Here is a 16988-nt window from a genome sequence, read left to right as displayed (position 1 = left end):
ATTAAAAAATAACCTAGATGTTGTTGAACTTAATAAGAACTATCGCAAAAAATATCGAGAACAATGAAATTATCGACATCGTTTATATTTTATTAGAACATGTTTTCTTTCAAATGTTTAGATAATCGACTTATCAAAGTACGAGCTATTATCTTAATGGATTGAAATTTTGACCTGATCAATATAAAATTACCATATTATCCCAAATAGGTATTAGATAACGTCGTGACAGTATAAGAACATGCACAAGTGTCTCCATTAAGTTTTTTTTTAATCCCCCGCGATGTCGTATTTCTCGCACGATGTCCCCCGGCATCGAGTAACCGGGCGGCGCCGATCATCGTCGATCTCGAGAACTTCCGAGAGCAAGCGAATGTGCCCGACTCACAGTCAGAATCGAATAACGTTCACGCGACTTACCACGCTCCTCGTTAACTCGTTGTGTCTTTGAACATCGCGCTCTTAACTCCAAACTCATGTGTACAAGCACGCACGCTGTTCTGTCTACATCGTGTGATGTGCGAGTGCGCGATTCATCCCCTATTGCGCGCCCTTTTCGATTACTAAAAATTATTACAATCATTATTAATAAATAACTTTGATGTTTAATAAGTTTAATGTTAATTAATAAACCGAGACGTTTAAAATACTCAATAAAAACATTTACTGCCTTCTGAAGTTTACAGACAGTTTGAGATTATTTTTTTCTGAGTGATTGAAGATTTATGACTTTTAGTTTTACTTTGTGATTATTTTGATATTTTTATAACAACATTTTCATTTATTTTAGTGTTATAAATAATAATAAATAAAGAAAGCATATTTCATAGTTAAACGTTATGGAATCCGTCTGTGGAATGGTGAGTTTTATGTTATGTTTTATGTAAACGATGCTACTTCATTATGTAGATATAGTGTAATAAATAGCTGGTTTTATTCACTTCATTTAATTTGCAAAAAAAACAACGTACATTTTCTTACGAATCAGTTGGAATTTTATTCTGAAAAAAAAGTTTTGTTTAGGGGTCATTAATTTTATAGTTATAATTAATATTATCATTAGAAAAATCTCTCAATATTTTTTCATTATTACAGTTTCTTTACTGAATAAAAAAAACCGATAAAAAGTTAGTGCCACTTTGAAAAACATTTCAGAGTACTCCAAAAGTACAAAAAATTTTCTTTTAATTTTAATGATTTTTAGTCAGTGAGATTACGCGAAAATACTCTCAAGCTCTTGGTGGATTATCGAAATAGTATTAATAGTCACATTAAGAATTGAGATGCTATCTCATGTGAGACGTGAATGCAAAGAGCTTGATCTCTAATGGGTTTTTTCAAGCATTTTGATATAGGTATTGATACGATTACTCGAGTAATCTCGCGTTTCGCATTAACGTCAAGTAACGATAAAAGCATTTTATGATTGTTAGAGATTTCAGTATTATGGTTGGTGCTACATGCTTGAGCGATAATATTTGAGTGACTACGAAGTAAAAAGGATACTTTAGAAAATGGAACTCTTAGACATCAACATGAAGACAAGTAAAAACCATAAGATAAATTATATATCATTTTATCATGTCAGCTTTTGCCTCACACTTAAACGTGATTATTATTATTGATAATTAACGTGAAATATTAACGCTGTAATAAATGCTTCAAGATATAATGTATTGAAATCATCAAGGTTAATTTATTGAAAGGGTTAATTGGAAAAGTTAATAAATGTATGTATATGCAGTTTAAAGTCAATTATAAATCATAAACTCGATTTGATAAAAGTCAAACTTGACAATAATTCTATTGTCAGCTACCATACGCCAATTAGTGAATGGATAGAATATGATTGTAATAATTTGTTATCTATTTTATAGATATCAGTTTGCATATGAATCACTGACATCAATTTACTGATATTATTCAGTATGACATTACCATGATAAAATTTATATACACAATCTCACCAACATGACAATTATTTTTTCTTCACATAAAATTCTTTTTTTTCCTCTATTTTTTGTGAGTTTCAATCAACAAATATTTTTATTGGTAACTTTTTTTTTTTTTTGTTGGTGCATTGAATAACAAATTTCAACAAGACGACAAAAAATACTTTAGAATCCATTGTTTTAATAACACGAGATAAAAATTTAATTAAAACAATTTTTTTTTCTGCCTGAATAGACAGAAAAAATGTCATTTTATTGGAATCAATTTAGAAATTCAATAAAATATTTAAACGTTAAATAAATATTGTAGAATAAATTTTTTTTTATAACAAGCACTTGATGTTTTTTTTTTTCAATCAAATAATAATAATAATTTTTATGATTTATATTTATTATTTTCTTGGAAAAAAATATTCTAAAATCATCATTGTATTTGAGAGAATGAAACCTTGAAGTCTAATGTAGTCTATGAAAAATCTATGAATGGAGATATGTATAGGCAAATAAAAAGAAGAAAAAACTATACGCATTTTATGATCGTCGGTCTTCCATAGTTAATAGGTTGATGATATTGAATAATATCTGGTGGAGGTTAATTTGAAATTTCCATAAATATATTTAAGAAGTACAATAAAACATGACTTTGTTAAAAGAACTCATAAAAAGCTGTAGAAAGTAATGTTCCATCATTAACTTCTAACGGCAACGATTTCTTGTTATTTCACTATATTTTCAAACATTAGCAAGCAGAGACACTTGCTCACATGCGCATTCTCTTGTCCTCTTGACATATATAAATAAATGATCCTGCATAAATTACGCATAAATTATCACATGACCATATTCTAATTCATTTTGCGTGGGTATGGGTGTTATTATTGCAACGGAAGGTAAACGAGCGAGAGAACAGAATCGACTTGGAACTGGGTATTGCAATGTCTCTTCTACATGACGTTGGGTATATGTACTGAGATGGGAATAAATTATAAATATTTTTTTAACCAACTCCGTTAGCTGGTTTTCTTATGTACATACAAAGAGGTAACATGGGACTCTTGGAATAATGCTAAATGATACCTATTGGATAATATTAATCTTTTCTCCAATATCTCATATCCCTGGTATACATAGCATTGGACTTGGCGTCTTGTACACATGAATCTGTCCCTGGATCTGCAAACGAATCAGCCGAATAAGGAATTCAATATCTCATCGCATTGAAAAGAGAGTCGGGGACGGTATCACGAACGATCAAAGCCGTTGATCAAAGTGATGCCGATCGCAGTGCATCTCGTATCGAATCTGTTCGATCTGTTTCAGTGGTTCATCTGTATCTTGAGCATTTTTCATTTTCTTTTATAGCTCATCTTCGCATTGTCCAGCTTCTCATCCCAACTTGATTTCAAGAATTACGTGACTGCCGCTGTGAATGAGTTCCTTCCTATACGTTTCCGCGGGTCACAATGAGAGAAACAGCGGCTCCATAAGTTGTCCGGGATCTGGTGATGAAGCAAAAAGTTGAAATAACGCGCCAGGCTGGCGCTGAGGCCGCGAGATCGTCAATGGCGATCACGTGTGCTCGCGAGCGGGTCGCGATTCGAGCAAGCCAAAGACGTTTGTGTATACAGAGGCGTGTACCGATACCTAGTGGAGACAAGGGGGCTGTGATACTCTTGTACGCATGAATGGAACTTTTCATTCACGTATTGTAACAACAACTACCCAAAGGAAGTAAACAAAAGATTCTTTTCTTTATTTTTCATGTTTACATACGAAAATTAGCCTCATTTTTACAATTATTTTCATGAGAACAATCGATTGATTTCCATAACAAATCGATTGCGTGTTCAACGGCAATCCAATTAAATTGCTAAATTTGAAAGAATGTTAGCAAGAATTTGTAGAATATCCCATGAAAATTAGCAATTTTCTTTGGGATGTCTCGATACAATGTAATCAGTTAGATCGTTACTGCGCCGGCGCCGTCGATCTTGTAAATCAAGTCTCGTCTCTGCTGCAGGCGTCGCTTTGAACAGAATGGGACTATGCTCTCGTTGGCGCAGGTACTCTATACTTGATGTAACGTACGTATAAGAAAAAGAAAGACACGTATGAGAGAGATAGAAAATGACTGGTGCGGCGCTCAGGCTGTTTTATATCGAGAGAGACCAAATGTCAGTTTCCTTCTCGGCGAAGCTGCTGAGGACTTATAAGGAATAAGGGCTATACACTTGTGAGCATACACGCAGACACGAGAGAGAAAGACACCCGTCTTAAACGAGTGAGTTGGTTGAACTCGCGCGAGCGCATGCGTTCATGATCGGTAAATCGCACGCGTGTGCACGTTAGCAATACTTTAGGTCTTTCAAGGAGTCTCTGGGATTGATGAATGGACGACGACATCAACAAGAACGAGACCATTTGGTATAGATGGTAATCAATGATTTGAAGCTCAGAAGAAATTTTTATTAGTTTTAGATTTTTTTGCAGAACACAAAATATAATATCAATTCAAATAAATTATTTTTTTTGGTTAATACTTTGCAGAAAATTCTAGATTATTTAATGAGAAAAACGTTGCGTTTTTTTGTTGAATAAATCGTAAAATTTTTACTGTTTTCCGCAGTAATTCAATTCATCATCGTGTGATAAAAAATCTCTACACTATTCTGTAATTTTTTACGATAGAAAAAAATCTCAACTGACTTGTATTATTAAAATTAAAAATTTGATAGTTTTTCGTCATTCACAATTTGGAAGGTTAATAATTTTTCACAAATTTCCTTTAAGAGAATAGAGTATTAATTTGAATTCAGTTCAATAAATCGGTTAAGCAGGATTAATAATTCAAAGCAAACTTGAGAAATGGAATACTTGAATGAGACTGAAATTATTACAAGATCGAAAATATAAACACGTTATTTATTACATGAAGAAATTCACATAAGTAAATGGATTATTCGATCGAGTAATAAAAAAATAAACATTTATGTATCACTTAATAGATGCCTAATCGTGAGAAAAATGTGATACAGATTTGAAAAAAGATCCTTTATTGAGAACTCGAACCATTAATCATCTTGTTATCTGATGTATGTAAATCAGAAAATATATATCAATTTCATAATAAATGTCATAGAATAAATTTGAAAAACAGAAGATTTACTGAAAAAGAATGGAGAAATGGTAGTTGTCGAGACAAGATTTTAACGTTGAGTACTTGTCTGATTGTTTGATGAATTCCCGCAGGTACACGCCTATATTAAGAGTGCAACTATTATCCTAAGGACTATATATGTATTGAGAAATGTACGATGTTCCATCTCTGGAATGCAGTGTTTGATGAATGAAGACGAGGAGAACGAAGGGATGCTGGTTATTCGTTTCTTCTTTTTCTATATTCTTTTTGGATTTTTTTCCCTTTGATCATCGTCTTTAGCTCAATGGAACGAGTTTTCCAGTCGCAGCAGTGATCGTTGAATTGGAGCAGGATCGTTACGTAGTCCAAGCAATTCATTTAAGTACATTACATTCGTAACGATTAAGGCAGAATAAAAAATCGTACGAGCGTTTTATTCTAATTTTTATAGCCAATACGACATGCTCCAGTGCTGTTACTTCACACTTACTTTTTCTCTTCGAGTATTCATTACTCTTACTTTTTTTTTTAAGCACTAAAAAATATATTTATCTTGGTGATTAAAACAAAACTGTTATTTTGACAGAATTATGCATTGCTTTGGGCACAAATTACCAAGAAATATTCGAGTAAAAATGCTAAAGATGATAGGATAACGTGTTATAAGATCTGTTATATAGTAATGCATTACACGTTCTCGCCCACACACTTTGTCCTGCTAACCTTCGTGGATCCATCCCGCGCCTTGGATCCGTGAGAATTCTTAGAAGGAATCTCGAGAATCAGCCGCACACACCACACCTGTGCTTCATGGAATGTCGAGAGCAAACACACTAACTTTTATTTTCTTTTACTTTAATGAATTTATTCATTAAATATCTACGAATCTCATTAAATGTTTAGTATCGATTTAAATTCAATTGGCACACTCAATAAAATTCACATTTCACATAATACCTATCATTTGTAAACCATCTAATAGCTTCAGACAAATCTGCTGCTTGCTTGTGGTGAAAATAGAATACGTAAATTTCACATATTGGCGAGATAACAAAGATTTCAACATTATTCAGCTATCATCCTGGTCACTTTTGTAAAATAGATTGTGCAATAGCAATACAAAAAGAGAGTACTATAATAACTAAATATTTTCGGTTCTCTTTAGAGGATCGATCTTAGTTATATGTTGAATACTTTAAATGGTTAAAAATTCATGTTCGAGTTTCTAGTTAACATGCGCGTTTGCATAACATCACGTAGGTTCTACTCTATACCGAGATGACACTTGAGAGATTCAATAAGCTGTAGAGAGAAAGCCAAACGAGTTTTATAAATTACCGATATTAACCAGCCAGTGCGTTAGCTATTTTCTAATAGATTAAATCATAATTGAGGAAGATGTGAGTTCAGAAGAATCAAAAGGGCAAAATTCTATCTTCAAGATCATTTGAAAGCAATAGATCCTGAATAAATACTATCAAGTAGGCGGGAATCATATTTTTAACGAGAAATAAACTCGAAGAGATTTTCAATCGCGTGTGTAACAATGCTGAGACCCAAGAGTTCAATGCTCGTTATCTTCAATCTTGATTCATCCTTCGAGGAGTTGGCGTGCGCCGACGGTGACCAGCGATAGATCATCAATAGCACGATGTTGAGGAAAATATCCTTTAGTAAACTACGTCGTGCTTGAGATTCTGGTTTTTTTTTCAAATTCCGAGGTTTCGATAAAGTAACTGAGGAAATTTAAGTCTGATTTAATTGATTACATGTCTATCTGGTTGAGGGGAAAAACAAGCTCTTTAAGAAATGTATAAATAAAATAGGAGATATAAGGAATAGAGATAAATAGTTGGAGGCAATGAAGCAAGAAGAGAAGAAGTTTCTGAAATGTGTGGCAATTGTGGGGAGACGTGGGTGTATATGTGGTATTTTCGTTCTAACCTAATTCAGTAGTTCTAGAGTAATACGATGCCATACTAAATATAAAATCTAGCACGCAACTTAGAGGTAATACGCATAAATATATGCAGTGATCCATATCCGATCAGTGTTTAGAAAAGATCTTTTATTTTATATCACCTTACTCAGTCTTGTTTTCCACATTTTGGGAGAACACTATTTTTATATTCAATCCCAAGGATATTATTTTTTAAAAGATTACATCTTATTTTATCTGATCCACAGAAAGAGAAAAATTTATTTCAATTCATTTTGATCATTGATTTCCTTCTTCTTCTTTGACCAATTAAATATTTTTTGTAACTTCTCTTGGCAATTCACCATCGTCAACACATTAAAAAAAAACTTTTGGAAACAAAAATACATTTTTTTATTGAAAAAAAAATAATTTAAATGAATTTTAAATATTAATTATAGAGTAGTAATGAAATGGTTAAGTGAAAAAGTTTTAATAAAAGAACTTTTTATAATAAAAATAAAATGAGTTAATTACAGAGTATTTATCAATTATTTCCATGAAATTGGTATTTAATGTAACTCGGATATATATATTAATATATACAATATTAATTAAGAAATTAATAAATTGTAAGGTAAAAAAAGAATGAAATAAAAACGTAACAATTTCTGATAATTAGTTTCAACAGTTGCACCAACGATTTAAAACGATTGGCGAGCGGCCATACTTTATCTGATTTGCGGATTATGCCGATTGGAGCAAGGAGCATTGGCAGGTGGTGATTGTCGCAGCAATACATTGAATTGCCGAGAGAATGAAACGAGAGATGGTTACATTATGGAAGGAGAGAAGGTAGAACAGACAAGTTGTAAGATGAAGAGAGGGAGAGATTGAATTTCTACATCGATTTAACCTGCCAATCGTGAGTCGATCAGACTCAAGTATATCGATATATGTGCATTGCAAGACAGATTGCAACGTAGAATAATAATGTCGCTAAAGAGCCGCCTCTTTATACTGCAGCCACGAGCAATTGATGCACTTTTACGTATAGATGCTTCGGGATACCTGTCGAGAAATTATTTTATACATTTGGTCCAATCAAAGTTCCAAAGAGGCGTGTACAGGTATACAGGTCAGAAAGAGTTGGGTGATGCCAACAAATAAATCGATACTTTAGTCGATCATTAATCATACAAATGAATATCTTCCTGCCTACCAAATAATAAGTGCTTTTAAACTCATAATTTCATGGGTAATCAAACATTCAATTTAATCAAAGTCTGTAAGAGAACTTGAGTTCAGTACAGTTTTTTATGTTATTTTGATTCAATTAGTTATTAGCATATATATATATACGTGATTGAATAATTATTTAAAATAAATTACGAAAAAATGATAATATTAATAAAAAATTAATTGATTTAGCAATCAGGAAATGAGTGTAAAAAATGGAATATTGACAATCAAGAGCATGACTATACTTTTGACTTTATAAGTACTATTACCAAAGATTTTTTTGCTTTAATAATTCTCTGATTAAATTGAACAAATTTAATCGATAAAAAATTATAAAATATAATTGGAAGTTTTATAATAAAATGGTTAGGAATAAAATTCAACGGTAGCAAAAAGTATTAATATTTTTACTTCATTATATAAAATGAAATTTTTTTTTGTTTCTTTTCCATTATCGATATGAATTAATCTAATATAATAAGAAAACCTCACGCTTCTGCAAGTTTCTGGCATTAATAAAATATAAGTCCAAAGGGTAGAATAATCGCAAGAAAAGAAACATCAAGATAAGAAAACATATTTTAACGAAATTATACCCATATTTGGAGAGGATAAGAATGGAATTTTTCCTTTTTCATCAACGACTCCAAACGTTTTTTTTTTAATTGGATAAAATTATGTATACATAGACTTGGTGGATACATGGTTAGGTTTTTGTAGATATATATGGTAATGATTGGACAAAAAAATTTGGAGCGATTTCATCACGAAAAATTACGTCAATGTAAAGAAACACATACAAGTGGGCGAATCGATTGAGTCCAGCACGTATGGTTCAAGTATTTGTGATTTTACTCGATTTCTCTTATCCAAAGTACAAATCTTCTCACTGGAACATGCATGTGAATCAAGCTCGTGTGTGGGATATAGACGTAGCAGAACGAAACATTATATGCACCTCAGGAAACACGATTATGTTCGCAGCAGGACACGTTGGAACAAAGGACAGGCGTGCAAGAGAATAATCGACTCGAAGGCTTTGTTTCACATTTTTAACAAATGTTAAATAGAAAATGCTAATAAATAAATATCAGAGATATATAATACAGCTTATGCTGAGAGAAATGATGTTCATTCTAACTATTGACTGTATTGCAAACTAATCCCGCACCAAAAATATCGCCCACATTCGTTTCCAGTTTAACGTACCACTTAGCAGTTATCGCGCATACGCTACTCGTTCTCGTGAGATGTCCGCAAAAGGAAATCGAATAATAGAATCGCTGGTATTCAGCAGTTCTAAAGAGAACCAGAAGAAGAAGAGAAGAAGAACAAGAACAAGAAATGCCACAAGTGGATTTACTGATCTTTGTCGATTGGTATATACTCTCTAACGTGTCGTTCTCCTCGACCATGACGACTAAATTCCGGGTCGTGTGTATGCACCCACGCGTAAGATTTTAGCGCAACCAAGTTGTAAATTAACTGTCAGATTTTGCAACTCGTTATTCTCTCGTTCAATGAAAAATTAAGTGTGAAAAGTTAAAATTTTATGTAATGACATTAACTCCATTCAACGTTACTTTTTATCCAAGAGTCAATAATTTTACAGCTGATTCATTATTAATACGATGTTATCATAAATTCTCATACGGTGCATATCACAATATTCATTATATTACTCGATGCTTGAATAATAATTGGGGGACTCCCTTGAACATGGTGGGAGTCTCCAAGTCCCCATGATGTCTCCTACAGCAACTGTTCGTAATTTTAGAGTTTTATATGCTCCCGTCAGTTATGTGCGGAGGCGTACACATATTATATTCCTTATAGGCTTCAAGTAACTCGCCCACACTCAATGTATATAGTGTCCCAATACCTGCAGTGATATGTCAACTCTGACTTTCCACTCTCAATACATTGGCTATTTTTTTAATGATGCTACCATTAATTTACCATTAGGCTACTGTTTGAGCTCATGTACAGAAGTGGAACTTGGACTTGATGTTATTTTAATTTCATAATACGCAGAAAAAGGAATACTTACTAGAGGAGGTATATAAAAATGAGACATAAGAGTGTCAAGTGAGGAGGAAAAAATAAACGGAAAAAGGTGAAAAAAACTTTGTAGTTGCGCACGTTTCGCTGTTCGCACGCTGCCTCGCGGGGTTAAATATACCTTCGGTAATCGCATCATACAGTAGCGGGCAAACAGAACCACGCTATTACAGAGAGGCATCGTTGCCACGGGCGCACAGCCTGATATGGAGCAATCTCAGATTTCCATCCACCCAAATCGAGAATATACGTCCGCGCCCCCGCTCGAGCTTTGGCCGCCACACGTCTGTGAGTGCTCTCGTGACTGTCGACTGGGGTTGTTGTTGCTGCAGCACAAGCCAAACGTGCCAAAATTCACATTAAAGCCAATAGTAGTTCAACTCCTGTGCCTTTGTCACTATTCCAATGGAAATCCCCGGATATTATTTACATATTATCTAGAAACCACATTAGTATTTTGGATCATCAGTTACATCAAGGTGTGAATTATTTCATTCGGTGGAGAAACATGCTTCAGTGCAGTGTAACATGAAGTAATACAAGTGACAGTGTTGAAATCTCCTTCAGGGATTTGGGGAGAAAAACGACATTGACTAAACAAATTCAGTGATTTCATTGATCTACGTACATGTTGCCAGAAAACACTTTTCCCGTTACAGGTAAAAATCATTTACTGTTTATAAATAATTAAATAGAAAGTTGCATTATAAATGCATCAAAAAGATTTAATCGGTTACGGACATTTGACCGTAAAAATTGAGTTAGAAGTGATGCAGTGAAAGGCAGGTGTCTTCTGCTGAAACTCTTCCTTGAATTTATGAATATTCAATGCAATCCTGATGGAAACGTTACGGTTGATCGACTTGTCATTAACGTTGACAGTTTAATCGGATTGCAACATTGATGATTATATACATTAATAAAAAAAAAAAATTAGAGCAACTTACAGTTTGACAATTGATGAAATAATATGTTTGTTTATGGAACAAGATGACTGATTGGTATATGTGTTGAGAAATTCTAGATTTAGAATAGCGTATTGAGGATAATTCGGGACGAACCGGCATAGTGGGGCCTCTTGAGAGAAGTTATAAAGAAACGCGAGTGGAATACAATTCCAAGTAGTACCATAATACCGAATATGGCGTGAGAAATTTGAGAGAGACAACCGAAAATAGTGGCGTCATGCCAGAATTTCTATTAATAGACGATAAATAAATTTTACATTCTCCCAAGCTTTCGATATTTACACGTAATTATTTTTGGTAAAACGTATAATAATAAATAGCCTCCAAAAAGTCCAGAAGACTTGGATAATTCTATTGAAGCTTATGATGCTCTTGGTTAGTAGAAAAAATTAACTTATAAAGTTACTTGCTTTCTTAAAAAAAAAAAGCGCGCCACTTAAAAACAGTAAAGATTAATGATATAAAGAATGAAATGCGGAAATGCCTGGATAATTTTTTAAAATTGAAGGTAATCGTCTACCACTCTTCCTTGCATTCCGCGTGGCAAATCGATTCTCTTCTTGGCCAATGTCGCTCGTCACGAACGTCTTTCTTCTTCTTGAGGGGGAATCAAAGCGCAACAACCACAACGTGTGTTTGACGGCCGACAGAAACAAAGAAAGAATAAACGAAAGGTAGAGAAGTATATATGAATAAACTCAGCTAAATTTAAAATTCAAAAAAATCCAAGTAAGGCTTCAAAATTACGAGGCTTGTCTCACGCGTACTTATAAATGGATTTGTATGAGACTGTTTAATGTTATTTTTGATTCTGGGAATATTTTTATCCAACTTTACACAACTTTAGTAAACTTGTATCGTTGTACCACAAGAAAAATTACTGTACTTTATTAAAACTGTAACTGTAAAAAATAGAATTGGCACAGAGTACACACGCTTTGAAATAATTATGAAACAAATATTATGTAGATAAATACTAGTTGTAGCACATTCAAGTAAAAAAAATGCCATACAACAGTTCTCATAAAGTAAGATTAAATATATATATATGTTTTTTTAAACTTTAAAAACACTTTAAATTTTAGATCTAAAGAAATTCTCCAAATAAAAATAACTAGCAGTTTCATTTTTATAAAAAGATAGATAATTGAATTCACTTAATCATCTCGTTAAAAAAATTTCAATAACTTGAGTTATTAAGGAAAAAAAAATTTTTTTTCTCTTCCGTCCGGTGATCATTACAAAGTCATTTAATAACGAATAAGAATCATCAACTTCTATAAGTAAATATAATTTATAGATGGCCAAACATTCTCTAATGAAGGCCACAAAGTGCTCTCTTATCTGCGTAATTTTTTTTTTCTCACACCACCTAGCGATTGCCATCTGTCCAGATTTATTTACGATTCGCACCGGTAGGCTTGCAGACCTCACACCGTGCATGCATTCCTCGTGGACTTGTCCCATTTGCGACGATCTTATCGCCAAAAATGTCTTCAGATGCGATTTAAGATGGTAGTACGTCTGAACGATTAATTGAACACGAGAATATAGATTGTAAAATGTAGGGTGTGAATAATTTACGGTTTACTAATGATTAAATTATTTTGTTTTGCAGGGGGCATTATGCAAACTGAGGAAGTTGTACCTCGTACACAGTCTACGGGGATAGACGGCTCCTTGACAGATAGTTCATCCTATCAGTCTACCTTAAATCTTTCTCCACATCCACAGTGTTCATTGCCAGCTACCGTCCACATGGCCGTCAAACAGGAGCCTCAAGATGATGATGAACGTGATGTAAACAGCCACAGGTGAGTTGTTTTAATTTCACGGATGAATAATCCAGCATAAAACGAACTGTAGAACAAAATGAAAATTAAAAAACATGCACTTTCAAACGACTTTTTTGCGCTTTGTATAGAGTATTGAAAGTTAAGAATGATGATTAACGGTGAAGGAAACACATGTTTTGAATTGCTACAAAGGCAAAGAATGATTGCAATTTTTTTTCGTACTAAAAAATTTGTTCTTTCATGTGTTCAGTTCTTGTATGAATTGGAATAAATTAAAAATATAATTATTCTTAAAAAAAAAATGATTGCAATAAAAAAATTTATTTTGTTCAAAGATAGTTTTCTTCTGGATTATTTCAAACAATTGGACCTAAAACCGCGATAATTTCCATTTGACAATGACTGTAACGGTGCGATTAGTGAGCCTCTGTCGATTTGTCAATTGATTAAGGCTTTACTTAGACACCACTGACATTTGCGATTTGCTTAAAGACTCCGTAGACTGCTGACTTTATCAGTTTCGTCTGCCTTAAACGTGAACAGCATTAACGAACCGACTTAACGCTCCCGACAATCGATTCTCCCGGTAGATATACATTGTGGCGTGTCTCGACCGTGGTAAATGAGGAAACGTTGGCTTGGGGGAGATAACAATTTCGAATCTGTCTTTGCCATGTCAAGATCCAGTTCTAATGAGGCACTTAACAGTCAGCAAGCGGAGCCAAGCGCCGCACCAATCCCAGCAGAAGGCACTCATCATCATCATCCTCACGAGCCAGTACACCAACAGGTTCACCAGCAGACCGGGGCTAACTTGGAAAGATCAAGTCAAGACGGCATTAAATCGAAAACCAGGTAATTATTATTATCTAGTCAATTTTAAAATTCTAAAGAAGAAAGAAAAGAATACAAAAAAAAGAGTACAATAATAATAGTAGTAATTTATTTGAATCAATTGAAGACGTTTAAGTAACCAATTTTCGTTGATAATTCGAGTTCTCTTCAATGGTATGAATGAGTCTCGAGGACAACTAAAACTGGTTCGGCAAACCGTCGAATCCGATGTGCACAAAAACGTTGATGAACGAAAACCTTCAGTTGATTTTGATTTTATCTGATCTTGCTGATTTTGATCAAACAAGCACCAAAAGTAGTTTCAAGCATCTTGCTCTACATACAACGAAAGGTGTGGTGCATTTATAAATTGTTATTCCGGACTTGGAATGTTGTTGGAAGTTAAAAAAATTCATGTTTATTATTTTTGTTCCAGTCGTGGTCGCAGAAAATCAAGATGGAAGCTTAAATTCCATCACCAGGCATTACCTCCCGAGTACTTAGACCATTATGAAGCTGCCTTAGCTCAAGAGTCGTTGAATACTTCACCAACTCATGGAATAGAACCTGCTGCACCTAGTCCAGCACCAACCACATCTACTTCAACGTCCACCTCAACGCCAAGTCCAGTGTCAGATGTTCAAGGTTGGCTGCAAAGAATAGCCGCAATCAAACAAGAACTTTATCCTCGAGTAACTTGTTTAAATCCCACTGCTGACTCAAACCTGCAGTCTAATTTACGACGATCTGTTATAACGTCAACGTCACATGTTTATTCTGGAAATAATCATCAACATTATCCGAATCACCACCATCACAATAACCATCATCAGCCGCAGCAAATACCTCAACAACCGGCTCCACGACCGCCAATGAAATATTCGGATTTACCGTATATGGGTGAGATTACCTTGGACAATAGCAAACCGAGGAGAGGTAGGAAGCCAAAGAAAGCAGACATCTGTCATCTCATCTATAAAAATTACGGCACTATATTACCTGGCACGCCAGGACATGAGGATAGAAAACAACTACCAAAAGAATCATGTGATTCTAATCGGGAATTGACTCCACAAGTTTCACTTCAACGTACTGATATACAAAATAGGATTAGCAGTTTACTGGAAAAACGACTCACTCAGGAATCCAAACGTCTTACATTCTCCGAAGAGCTTCGAGAACAAGATGAGCCATTAAACTTGTGTATAAAAGATTTAAACCAACTGAAGATAAGACTTTCGCGCAAATATGGTAATGTTTATGAATCTGGTCAAGTTAAAAGTGAAACTTCTAGTGATGGAGAAGATGTTGAGTGCTTGGGAAATAATTTATCTAAAACGGACTCTATACGGCCTATTGAACTATTGAATAATATTAATAATAACAATAATAATCAAAATATTTTAAATAATAATACAAAAAATATTAACAATAACGATGCGACAAATTCCAATTCTGGTTTTGTCTATTGGCCGAATGCAAGTGTTTTTATTCACCCAGTGGCTCTTCAATCTCAGTTTTTATACTATCAAAAGATGGCAAACAGTGATAAGAATCTTCCAGCAATAGAGAATTCTCCAAAAGAACAAAAGATAGTTCCTAAATCAGCGTTCAATACGTCAGAAGTGAAGAATTCAAACGCTAATCCGATAATTATACCTCCAACAAACACAGCGCAGCCGGTGTCTCCAAGACCAAAACGAATCGCACCTCTGGGTCATCCACCGTCTCAGCCTACTAAGAGAAAACGCTCAGCTATCTTTATCCCTCCTATGCCAACGGAGAACACGAATAATCCCGCAACTGAAGTGAGTATATGCAAGTTCAAGTTCACCGGAGGAGCAAAGCCAAGTTTACAAGAGAAGAAAAGTTTATCTGTGGATTCAGGAGGTAATTTCAGATACTATAGTGGTACTGGTGACAAAAGTATGCGAGGATACGAATTCTTTCCACGCGAATCGCTTCAACAACCTGCTGGTCAGGCTGGATCATCGGCAGGTGCATTTCTGAGTGCAGCAGGCGAAAGGATCCCACCGCCTCAGTGCCAGAGAATAGCAAATCAGGACGAAGGACGGAAGAAAAGGAAAACGAGAAAGTCACTACAGCGTGAGAAGTTGGAACAAACATTTAAAGAAAAAGGATTTCTTATCCAAACTCAACAACTTGAATCAGCTGAGGGTGCGACCTACTGTAAATTTCGTCAACTCCGTAAATTTACTAGGTACTTATTTAGAAGCTGGAAAGATTATCTTCCGGGCAATGTCCGTGACTTGACGGGGAATGCAGACGGAGTGGAGTCACTCGATGCTGAGGTCGAGAGAGATCATTCGACATCTCCGCTTCCTCTTCCGGGTATCGTCGACATGCAGGATAATGTTCTTGAAGAACATCGAACATTACCACTCACATGAAACCTTCTGGAGTTTATGGAATTTGCATTTATATTTTTTTTCTACCTTTTTTTCTTTATCTGCCTACAGAATGAGTACAATGAATTTCAGTAAATTTGATCTCTATGTTTCCTTTTGTTTTGATCATATTGATAACATTCATGGTTTTTATTACAATAGATGTTTGATTGGAATGAAAAACAAATGATTCGAGAGAAATGTCTTTCGTGCGTGCACGTAAATGGTGTAATGGTGTAAATAAGTTGTTGTCAGAAATTACTTAATATTCTATTGTACATGCCTATTGAACGATAAAGTATTTTGATTGAGTCACTTGTAATGTAATTTACACAACAATTTACTCGTTTCGTACGTGTACGTTTCAGTAATACTAATAAGATCGCTGCGGCTGCATTCAATTAATACGTGGTACGTATATACAAATACGTACCAATCGCTTGTCGTTAAGTGTCTTATCTATTGTACAGAAATTCAACTGAATAAAAAAGATAGCAGTAATAAAATATTCAATTATCATTGCGGTATGAAAATGAGAAGATTATAAGATAATGAATCAATCTTTATATAATTAAAGAAATCATTAATTCGGGATCTTGATGGCCCGATGCCAAAGATGGGAGACTGTACATAATTGTAAATCTCAATAAATACGTTAACCAAAGACCAA

At 34.2% G+C, this 16988-nt stretch overlaps 1 protein-coding gene across 3 annotated transcripts; it reads left to right on the top strand.

The window, feature by feature from the left end:
• The first annotated feature begins 411 nt into the window (after positions 1 to 411).
• Positions 412 to 16988, top strand: LOC118066065 (putative uncharacterized protein DDB_G0277255). Of its 3 annotated transcripts, none has more exons than XM_035081820.1 (4): positions 412 to 860; positions 12899 to 13094; positions 13758 to 13931; positions 14347 to 16988. In XM_035081820.1, the coding sequence occupies exons 2-4, from the start codon at positions 12907 to 12909 to the stop codon at positions 16319 to 16321; spliced, it is 2337 nt and encodes a 778-aa protein (XP_034937711.1). In that variant the 5' UTR covers positions 412 to 860; positions 12899 to 12906; the 3' UTR covers positions 16322 to 16988. The 3 variants fall into 3 exon arrangements, with proteins under 3 accessions (XP_034937711.1, XP_034937710.1, XP_034937712.1); XM_035081819.1 differs by lacking the exon at positions 412 to 860 and adding an exon at positions 10555 to 10971; XM_035081821.1 differs by lacking the exon at positions 412 to 860 and having other exon boundaries at positions 12959 to 13094; positions 13667 to 13931.

Source organism: Chelonus insularis, unplaced genomic scaffold (genome assembly GCF_013357705.1).
Source record: "Chelonus insularis isolate UGA/USDA-ARS -01 unplaced genomic scaffold, ASM1335770v1 contig_326_pilon, whole genome shotgun sequence".
NCBI lineage: Eukaryota > Metazoa > Arthropoda > Insecta > Hymenoptera > Braconidae > Chelonus > Chelonus insularis.
The sequence above is the reverse complement of the archived record's forward strand: the minus strand, read 5'-3'. Positions and strand labels throughout refer to the sequence as shown.

Excerpts from the sequence above, each read along its gene's own strand:
- LOC118066065 (XM_035081819.1), top strand. The coding sequence starts at position 10,941 with ATGTTGCCAGAAAACACTTTTCCCGTTACAG. Across the intron at positions 10,972-12,898 it reads AAACACTTTTCCCGTTACAG|GGGGCATTATGCAAACTGAG; the intron begins GTAAAAATCATT and ends TTTGTTTTGCAG. Across the intron at positions 13,932-14,346 it reads GGCATTAAATCGAAAACCAG|TCGTGGTCGCAGAAAATCAA; the intron begins GTAATTATTATT and ends TTTTTGTTCCAG.